Genomic DNA, 10,958 nt, shown 5'->3' on the forward strand with positions numbered 1-10,958 from the left:
CCTGTTGTTGCCGGTCTCTGTGAGTTTAAAATAAACGTTTTGCGTGAACATCTGTGGAGCCTCAGTTATTACGGAACCCACAGTATATAACAGATTGCCTGTTATGGCTTTTGCCTGCCTCAAGCTCCCGGTGAACCGCCTCCGCGATCCATTTCCGCACTAACTCAGTCATTTCTGTCACCGGGTCTATGGTCTGCCTATCCCCTTGTGTTGCTACCAAGTTGACAGGTGTAGAACTGGCCCTCCCTGTATTGGAGTCGCTCCCTGATGGCTCAGGCGTCAGGGCCCTGGCCAGAAAACTGGAAGAAGGTTGCACCTGATCCCTAATAGATCTTTCCTTTTTTTTTGAATTTTTTGTTATTATTATTATTAATAATAATAATTGTTATCATAACAAATTCTATGTAATAAATATAAATGTCAATGTACATGCCTCAATAACCAGTAACCATCCTTAGAACCCAGCAGCATTACAAGTATTAATTCCCTAAACTGCTGGCCTTTTCCCTCTGCATGTCTAGATCGCCTGCTCCGAGCTCAAAACTCCCAAGCCATGCAGCCTGGAAACGGCTACCTCAGGCTAAATCAGGCCTCTTCACTTCTTTATTCAAAAGGCCTATGCTGTACTGGAGGGCCGATCACCGAAACCCCATGACAGCCTCTTTTCTCTCTCTCCAGTTCAATTTTATATATATATATAATTTTTTAATTTTTTTAAAAAAATTATTAATTAATTAATTAATTTTATTCATGTATTTACTGTTATGTATTTTTTATTTCATTAATGTATTTATTTTCATCATCTTCCCTATACATCCAAGGCCTGCCAGCTCTCAAAATGGCCACTGCCCTGGCTAGCCCCATGTGGCTTCCAACATGGTGCTCATGGAGCTTGTTCCTTCCTCTGTGCCTTCCCCACATATGGTGGGTATTCCGGCAAAAGCACCTAAAATCCAAATGTAAGCCTAAAAGCGTAGCACAAATAAATTGAGGCAATTGTGCTCTCAATTGTTCTCAATTGTTCGGTTCTGCAACCCAACAAGAAAAACACAGACTTCAGAGGATAATTAGAACTGCAGAAAAAATAATTGCTACCAACCTGCCTTCCATTGAGGACCTGTATACTGCATGAATCAAGAAGAGGGCCGTGAAAATATTTACAGACCCCTCGCATCCTGGACATAACTGTTTCAACTCCTACTCTCAAAACGACGCTATAGAGCACTGCACACCAGAACAACTAGACACAAGAACAGTTTTTCCCCGAAGGCCATCACTCTGCTAAACAAATAATTCCATCAACACTGTCAAACTATTTACTGAATCTGCACTACTATTAATCTTCTCATACTCTGCTAAACAAATAATTCCATCAACACTGTCAAACTATCTACTGAATATGCGCTGCTATTAATCTTCTCATAGTTCCCATCACCAATCTCTTTCCACTTATGACTGTATGACTGTAACTTTGTTGCTGGCAATCCTTATGATTTATATTGATATATTGACCATCAATTGTGTTGTAAATGTTGTACCTTGATGAACGTATCTTTTCTTTTATGTACACTGAGAGCATATGCACCAAGACAAATTCCTTGTGTGTCCAATCACACTTGGCCAATAAAAAATTCTATTCTAGTCTATATTCTATTCACCTGCTGCTCTGATTCTCCCCACAAATGAGTAATCACATGGGATCAGCGGCTTGATTTAAATCTCCCAGCACTCACCACCATGGGCTCCAGATACAATCAAGTTAAAATGGAGACAAACAAAGGAAACTTTCCTTCCAGCTCCAAATAATTGCAGTGTTACTGTTTGTAGTTTCCCCAGCTGTTCTCCACACATACACACCTTAATGATCCTCAGCCTTGTAATTAAAGTCATCAAACACTTAAATAAGGCTACTCAATCCACTCACTCAGCTTCTACATTTTCATAGAGGATCCAAGAAAAACCATATGATCCCATATAAGTAAAAAACCTCAAACGCCTAAACAAAGATAGCTCATTTACTTACTCGGCTAATGCCATTTCAAAGAGAACAGCACAAATTTCCAAACTCCAACTCCTGCTAAATCCAAACACCAAGGAGTAAACCCAGAAACGTCCTCACCAGCTCAGGACAGAGTTGAAAGTGGGAAGTCTACAAAGGGGGGTCTCTCTCTAAGTTTGAACCCTGTCCATAGAGCCAGAAGACAGAGTGATACCCATGCCTGGAATCACAAGTTCTCATACAGGAAAATGAAGATTACATTTTACTGGCTTAAATCAGTGTCTCAACTAATTAACTTCTCTGCTTTTGGGATACGGTAGCGGTGGTTTATCTCTGACTCAGTCTTGAACTTTAAATGCCTTGCTCGATTCTATGTTCATTGCACAAGTCCCTTTGGATTAAAAAAAAGATTCCATACATTAAATCATATTTTATCTGGGATTATTCTTTATCATCTATCCCCAGAAACACTCAAACTAACCCTCCCTTCACACAAAAAGAGTTTGGATTTGCCTTCTGCAATTTGAAAATTGATGAATGGGGTGTTTTTCTACCTTTGGTACTGACTTTTGTTTTGCATTACCGTATATACTCGAGTATAAGCCGACCCGAATATAAGCCGAGGCACCTAATTTTACCACAAAAAACTGGGAAAAACTATTGACTCGAGTATAAGCCGAGGGTGGGAAATGAGGCAGCTACTGGTCAATGTAAAAAATAAAGATAGAGCCAAGTAAAATAACATGAATATTTATTTGAACGAAAAACAATAAAAGTGCAAAAGGGGGAAGGAGGATTCCCAGCTCTAAACAAAGGGAAATCCCGGAATGCCAGCGCGAAAGGTGGTGCTCGCGTTCCTCCTCCCTTGCTCAAAAGCCCCAACATGATATTGGAATTGGATGCCATTATATACCTGCTGAGGGGATAATTTGAATAACTTGAAAGATATAAAAGCTCTAAACATATTTGTTTAAAAATCTAAAATCTATACTTAAAATAAATGAATATAAAGTAATAAAGTTCTTTAAAGTTGTAATTCACTTTGCTGCTGAAAAAGAAAGGAAGCTTAACACCTTAAATGGTATTTATTAACTGAAATATCATCAAATCAAATATATAATGAGGTATATTATAATGACCTTTGTTTTCAGAAAGAAGCATGATGGAAGTTTCTCAATAAAGGGAAATATAGAAAAACTTAGTGTCATGCTCATATATCATCTTTACAGATGTTGTTAACACTATACTATGGCAGCATATGATGGTACAATGTTTCAATCAATTTCAGGATGAAAAACTCATCAATGAGGAGGAGGAGTATAATTTATTAACCTTGTATGATATCAGTTTCTCAAGGACTCTAGAAGGACCCGAGGAAGAAATCTCTGCCCCTCCCACTTTCCTTTCCAACCCAGCCTTCCAAGGGGACCCGAGAGGAAGAAATCTCTGCCCCTCCCACTTTCCCTTTCCAACCCAGCCTTCCAAGGGGACCTTTGAGGAGAAATCTCTGCCCCTCCCACTTTCCCTTTCCAAGGCAGCCTTCCAAGAGGACCTCTCGAAAAGAGCGAAAGCTTTCTCCTGGTCGTTTACCACCACCATACCCTCCACGCCCGGCCATCCTAGGCTGGGTTAGAAACAAGGAGGGGAAGTTCAAGGACCACATCGATGGCACGAGCTCAGATTGCCGGCTGGGGATGATGGGCGCTGCAGTGCGATCTCGGGAGAGACTAGGGGAAGAAAGAATGACTGTTTCCCACACCCTAGGATTGGGAAAACATTGACCCCCTTAGTTGCGGGAGAAGGGTTGCGCTTCAAAGCGGTCGCCTCCATCCATCAATCCATCCTTCCTTCCTTCCTTCCTTCCATCCTTTTTTTTTCCCAGCGAGCGGTGCGTGTGTGTGACATGCAAGCAAGGCGTCTCACGGGCATGTGAACTGGGTATGTCTAGTTTAGGGGTGACATGATAGGAACATTCCAATATCTCAGGGGCTGCCACAAAGAAGGGGGAATCAAACTATTCTCCAAAGCACCTGAGGGCAGGACAAGAAGCATGGGTGGAAACTAATCAAGGAGAGAAGCAACCTAGAACTAAGGAGAAATTTCCTGACAGTTAGAACACTTAACCAGTGGAACAACTTGCCTCCAGAAGTTGTGAATGCTCTAACACTGGAAGTTTTAAGAAGATATTGGATAAGCATTTGAAGTGGTATAAGGTTTCATGTAAGCAGGGTTAGACTAGAAGACCTCCAAGGTCCTTCCAACTCTATTATTCTGTTTTTTGTTCTGTTTTCTTTCTAATCTATCTATCTATCTATCTATCTATCTATCTATCTATCTATCTATCTATCTATCTATCTAATTAGCTAGCTAGCTAGCTATCATTATCTCGCTTCAAAGACAAAACCTAAACACGAAGTTGTAGCTGAATAGCCCTACATAATTTAGCTTTTTCCAAGCTGGTGATTTCCAAAGGCTTTGAAATCGACTTTCCTCATCCTCTGCCAGGATAAGCTGATGTGCTCAGAAGGCTGGGAATGGTGGCATTTCCCTACATTTCTTGTGGGCAGAAGGTGGACCCCTATGTTTCCTTGAAAACACCTCCCAATATTTATTAGGTGACTTCTCTCCCCAGAAGAAAGGTGCGAGCGCTGTTTAACAATCCCGTCAGCTAAATCCTATCGAGTCAAAGGGGCCAGTCAATGGGGCTAGGATGAATTCTGGGTCACCAGGGACCCTTTTTTTGTGCCCGTTCCCCAACCAGGGCGGGCCAAGCAGCCGCTCTTTAGCGGCTCTGGAATGGATGTTGAGGTAACCCAAGAGGCAGCCTCTTTTCAACTCCCCGCCTTTTTTAAACGCGTCCTGCCGGGCGGCGACAGGGACGCGGACACCAAAAGCGGCGCCTGCTCTTCTCCGCTTTTATTTTATTTTAGTATTCAATCGGCAGCAGAGGCTCGAGCCTTCTGGGCGCCGGGAAAAGGAGCCGAGGAGCTGCAGCAACGTTGCAAGAGAGCCGAAAAGAGGGGTGGGGAGAAGCAAAAGAAGAAGAAGCAGCAAGCTTTCCAGCCGACTTGTGTGGCGCGAGAATCCGATCCACCGCCTCCTTCCCCGGCCGACAGGGCTGAACTGCAGCTGCACCACCACTTCCCAAAACAGATTTCCAGACTTGGAAGCAGCCCGCCACGAAAGGAGGAGGAGGAGGAGGAAGCGGCGGCGCGGCTGCTCCTGCTGCTGTTCGCTCTCCGCCCCTTCCAGCGCCTTGACGCAGAGCGAGAGAGCAGAAAGGAACCGCGCCGTCCGACCGGCTGTGTGTGTGTTTGTGGTGGGGTCTCGTCCCAGCCACCCACCCACTCGCTCCCTTTCCTCTTCGGAGCGTGGGCTGATCTTAGAAGCCGCGCTGTCGGCGGGCCGTCGCCTCCTCCTCTTCCTCCACGCTCGCTCCTCTTGCACGCCTCAACCCCCATCCCCACCCTCTCCGCGTGAAGGTCACCTCCTCCTCTTCCAGGCGGCGGCGGCGGCGGCTCAGCGGGCGCCACAGCCGGCAGCTCCGCTTCCCTCCACCTTCCTCCTTGCTAAAGGGCCAAAGTCGGCTCCCCGCCCGCGCGGGGACCGAGCCAAGCGGTCGCAGTCCAGCGAACGGTGAAAGCGACATGCCGAGCGCCACTCCGCTTTCACCGTTCGCTGGACTGCGACCGCTTGGCTCGGGTCCGCAGTAACTCCGCCAGGCTGTGCCGCGAAGAAACCATTTAAAAGCCCGCCAGGCTTTCTTCTCCTCCGTGCTTCAGAAGTTGGGCTTTTAAATGGTTTCTTGGCGGCACAGCCTGGCGGAGTTACTGCGGACCCGAGCAAGCGGTCGCAGTCCAGCGAGCGGTGAAAGCGAGCGCGCCGCATGTCGCTTTCACCGTTCGGCTGGACTGCGACCGGCTTGGCTCGGGTCCGCAGTAACTCCGCCAGGCTGTGCGCGAAGAAACCATTTAAAAGCCCAACTTCTGAAGCACGGAGGAGAAGAAAGCCCTGGCGGGCTTTTAAATGGTTTCTTCGCGGCACAGCCTGGCGAGTTACTGCGGACCCGAGCAAGCGGTCGCAGTCAGCGAGCGGTGAAAGCGACATGCCGGCGCCGCTCCGCTTTCACCGTTCGGCTGGACTGCGACCGGCTTGGCTCGGGTCGCAGTAACTCCGCCAGGCTGTGCGCGAAGAAACCATTTAAAAGCCCAACTTCTGAAGCACGGAGGAGAAGAAAGAAAGCCCTGGCGGGCTTTTAAATGGTTTCTTCGGCACAGCCTGGCGGAGTTACTGCGGACCCGAGCAAGCGGTCGCAGTCCAGCGAGCGGTGAAAGCGACATGCCGGCGCCGCTCCGCTTTCACCGTTCGGCTGGACTGCGACCGCTTGGCTCGGGTCGCAGTAACTCCGCCAGGCTGTGCGCGAAGAAACCATTTAAAAGCCCAACTTCTGAAGCACGGAGGAGAAGAAAGCCCTGGCGGGCTTTTAAATGGTTTCTTCGCACAGCCTGGCGGAGTTACTGCGGACCCGAGCAAGCGGTCGCAGTCCAGCGAACGGTGAAAGCGACATGCCGGCGCCGCTCCGCTTTCACCGTTCGGCTGGACTGCGACCGGCTTGGCTCGGGTCCGCAGTAACTCCGCCAGGCTGTGCCAAGAAACCATTTAAAAGCCCAACTTCTGAAGCACGGAGGAGAAGAAAGCCCTGGCGGGCTTTTAAATGGTTTCTTCGCGCACAGCCTGGCGGAGTTACTGCGGACCCGAGCAAGCGGTCCCAGTCAGCGAGCGGTGAAAGCGGAGCGGCGCTCGGCATGTCGCTTTCACCGTTCGGCTGGACTGCGACCGGCTTGGCTCAGGTCCGCGCGGCGAACTGCTCAGCCTTGGGCAAATCCCGCCGGACGATCTCGCCGCCTCTTTGGCGTCTCCTGTGCGGGGTTCCCGAAGTACATCAAGACGTAGACTCGAGTATAAGCCGAGGGGGCGCTTTTCAGCACAAAAAACGTGCTGAAAAACTCGGCTTATACTCGAGTATATACGGTATTTATTATATTAAGACTTCATACTTTTTATCTTAATTTATGTAACTAGCAGCTCAGACATGGTCATGATTAGAGTAGCATATTAGCCTTGTAAATCAATTAATCAATCTCCAATTAATATTAATAGTGTAAATTCAGAAACCTCTCCAAAGTTTTCACAGGTATAATAGTGTTACATGCATGCATGAATATGTACAAGTATATCTTACAATGTGCTGATAAAAAGATAAAAGTTAACATTCCAAAACCTGTCCACTAAACAATATTATGTGATACTTAGACAATAAAGCATTACCCTTTTCACCCTCAGAAATATAAACACTTTTTCTATGGAAGAAACCTTTTAAGTGGGAAGGTTGCTTGACAGTTTAAGATTTGCCACATCAATTTTGTGTGGAACTAAAAAATAGAGGCCTTCTGGAATTAGTGAAATATAATGTGTAATGTTAAATCAGCTCAGTTGCAAACTGGAAAGACAAAACCTGCATATACATCAATTTTCTCCAGTTCGGGATTGAAAAACCCATTGTTTACTTAGAGCAGAGGTCTTCAAACTTGGCAGCTTTAAGACTTGTGGACTTCAACTCCACAAGCTGAAGCCCACAAGTCTTAAAGCTGCCAAGTTTGAAGACTCTGACTTAGGGTGTTGTTATACCATACACCTGAGACCAACTAATGCAGATTAGCAGAGGAGAAATCTGGAGCACATATTTTTTTCACTGGGAATCTCCTCCTCTCGCAAACTTTCACCTTTACCTGTGCAGCAGGATGCCTTGCACCGAGTCTAGGTCTTCTAAATTCCGAGTTAGAGGCCTGGGGATTTTCTGCTTCGTAGCATGGAACATGGTGCTGAAGAAGTAAGCGCCTCTTCATTAGTTGCCTCCAAAATGGCGTCCGCAGTATTCATCGAGTTTCATGTAGGACCTTTCAGATCATCCCCCCCACCAGGCAAAAAATAACAGCTAAGGGAAGGAGCAATGTGGAAATCGAAAGCTATAATGCTTAAAAGCTCCTGCCGGCTGCCGGGAGAATTGGAGAAAAAACTACGCTCCGGTGTACGGAGCCTCTGGCGAGCTCCGCCTCCTTTAAAAAGTCTCGATGTACCGTAACGCTTTTTCTTGACGGTGTCAGATTGTCTGTAAACACGAAAGACACTTAAGCTTCCGCGCTCGATACAGAAACTCTTCTGCAGATTAAAAAAAAAAAAGCCAATTTCTCTAGCTCAGTGTTTCTGAACCTTGGCAACTTTAAGACGCATGGACTTCAACTCCCAGAATACCCCAGCCAGCGAGGCTGGCTGAGGAATTTGGGAACTAAAGTCGACCCGTTTTAAAATTGCCAGGATTCAGAAATACAGCCTCTAAAAAAACAGGTGGGAACCTCTCAACCCTGTCCTTCTTATATTATGCTCCTGGGTCTTCCCAAACCTTGTTAACTTAGTATCTAGTGCCTTAGGGATTAGGCGGAAATCATCCTGGTGATCCAAAAAAAGATGCAATGTAGTGTAATTAAGTGTCAGGACCATCGCAGGGGTACTCAGTTATAAATGTTTCAGAACCTACAGAAATCACCTCTCTCATTTCTTTCACATGGCATTATTTAATGCTAAATACAAATACTTAAACACAACTGATTTTAGCATGATATATCAATGTGTTTTATAAAGTTTCATATATTATTGTATACACAGGAGTAGGATAGGAATCCTTAGCTAATCTCATTTCATCTGTGGGTGATCTCTACTGATTAAATAAATTCCTTGTGTATCAAATCACACTTGGCCAATAAAGAATTCTATTATATTCTATTAATTTGCACTTACACAATTTATTAGATTGATATTTCACCTTTAATTGAAGAACTATAGGTGGTACTCAACATCTCTCTGCCATGTTATTCCTTGGCAATAATAGGTTAGACTGAAAGACACCCAGCAAGTTTCCATAGCTAGACTAGGACCTGGAACTCCCTGTTAAACTTAGAATTTGTGATAGTGGCGAATATCTGTAGCTAGGGTATAGGATGAGGATAGAGAGTAATACTGCGAGCTTGTGGGTTGATTTCCAAAGGTTTCATTACCAGGTTAAGTAACATTTTAAGCAGAATTTAGGGAATGTCAGTGTTGGTGTTCTTCTGCTTATAAAGGTTTCATGTGTTCAGTAGGTCTTGTGATGGGAGAGTCAAGTCAGGTATGGTTCTGGTAATGGGTCTTGTGATGGGTCTGCCAAATCAGGTGAGGGGCATTGGGAGGTAAAGTCCTTGTGGGGGATGTGGGGGTTGGTTGAGGATCAGTGGCATTGCTGGTTGGTTGTGTGGTTGATTTGAATTCTCAAGGTTCATAGACTGGTTGATGTGCCACTCACTTCACAAGCAATTCCATCAACAAACACTTTGACACATGGGGGAGGGAGAGGAGAGATTAATTTGACTGAATAGAAATTTCTTTAAAAATTTCAAATATATATTGATTTGGTTCTGTATTCTATAAAATATATATGTATGGCCTATTTAATGCATTCAACATAAAGCAGTAGATAAAGTAAAATAACAAGAACAAAGAACAAAGCATGACTCCAGTTATCAATGCTATACATATATGAATATCTGGCAATTGCCTTATGTCCAAATAAGGAAATTAAAAATATTATTATAAACGAAGCAGAATATCTCTTAATGCAAATTGCAGATGAAAATATTGTCATTATATCTAAAGCCCTGCAACTTCCAATTTTGAAAAAAGTTTTGAATTAGTGTCTATTGATAATAAGAAATCAGAGTTACTCTGTGCTCATACTTCCTGTAACATATAAATGTCTTTATCTAATCTAATGGACTTTCTCTTACCTTTTAAGAAAAGAAGATACCTAGGAGACAATAAATCAAAATATTTGAATAAACTTTCTTTTTAAAAACACACACACCCTATGTCCTAATGTGGGAGAAAAAAATTGTTTGAGTAAATAGTTAATACTTATTTAGCAGTACTCAAAGCCAACTCAGTCATTTATATTGGCTACTTTGTGCTGCCATATCCACGCTGCAATTTTTTAAAAAAATTATACTTTTCTATATCATTGTGCTATCATGCAGTAGTCATCAGGATGTTATAGCCCAGATATGATAGCTATACTGCTTAGAAACTATGTTATCGGATACCGGGCTCTTATTATCATATGTGGTGGACATGTCAATTGGCAAAAAAAAATTGGATGAAAATACATACATGGTTAGAAAAAATGATAAAGCAACACATAGACTTAAAGCCAAAAATATTTTTGTTAGGTATAATACCAGAAATTTATAATAAAGGGAATATATATCTAATATTAATAATAATATTATTAACAATAAAGTGTTGACAGCAGCAAGAATTGTATTTGTATAATACTGGAAAAATTAAGATACTCCTTATCTAAGGATAATTAGAAAAATCTTGGGCTGTGCAGAGATGGATACATTGACATTACAAATAAAAGATAAGGAAGAAACAGAATATTTTATAACATGGGACTTTTTTTCCAGTGGATAAAAGAGATAGAAATTAGTAGAAAAAAGATTATTGTTATGTAAATGTAAACGAGGACAGATTATTACTATATATAAGCAAATATCATCATCATCATTATAGTTATTACTAGTACAACTACTATGATCTTTATAAGTAAATGGACTCGGACAATACACTGTTGACTAATCACTTATGTATATTAAAGGAAATTTTTTTTAAAAAAATGTAGAAAAAAGTTCTAGTTTTCACAGCATGGAAGAACATTTCATATTTAATGATAACCAGAAATACAAGAAATGCATAAAAATATACTTCATAGAGGATACTTTAGACAGGACATAGTCTGACTGTTCTTTTTCTTATTTGATACTTATTCAGTTTTATTCTGGAGAAGATATAAAATAAAACAATAGTTCTT

The 10,958-nt window shown here is 43.1% G+C and overlaps 1 protein-coding gene across 3 annotated transcripts in view; it reads right to left on the reverse strand.

Moving 5' to 3' along the window:
• The window catches only part of INTU (inturned planar cell polarity protein), a 34,720-nt gene extending 26,432 nt beyond the window's left edge, over positions 1-8,288 (reverse strand). For 2 of the 3 annotated variants that reach the window (XM_058193627.1, XM_058193625.1), the window contains exon 1: positions 7,789-8,287. In XM_058193627.1, the coding sequence (XP_058049610.1) occupies positions 7,789-7,877 (89 nt within the window). In that variant the 5' untranslated portion in view covers positions 7,878-8,287. Of the gene's footprint in view, positions 1-7,788 lie in introns of all 3 variants that reach the window. The other variant, XM_058193626.1, reaches the window with a different exon arrangement.
• Between the last annotated feature and the right edge of the window lie 2,670 nt (positions 8,289-10,958).

This window comes from Ahaetulla prasina, chromosome 8 (genome assembly GCF_028640845.1).
Source record: "Ahaetulla prasina isolate Xishuangbanna chromosome 8, ASM2864084v1, whole genome shotgun sequence".
Taxonomy (NCBI): domain Eukaryota; kingdom Metazoa; phylum Chordata; class Lepidosauria; order Squamata; family Colubridae; genus Ahaetulla; species Ahaetulla prasina.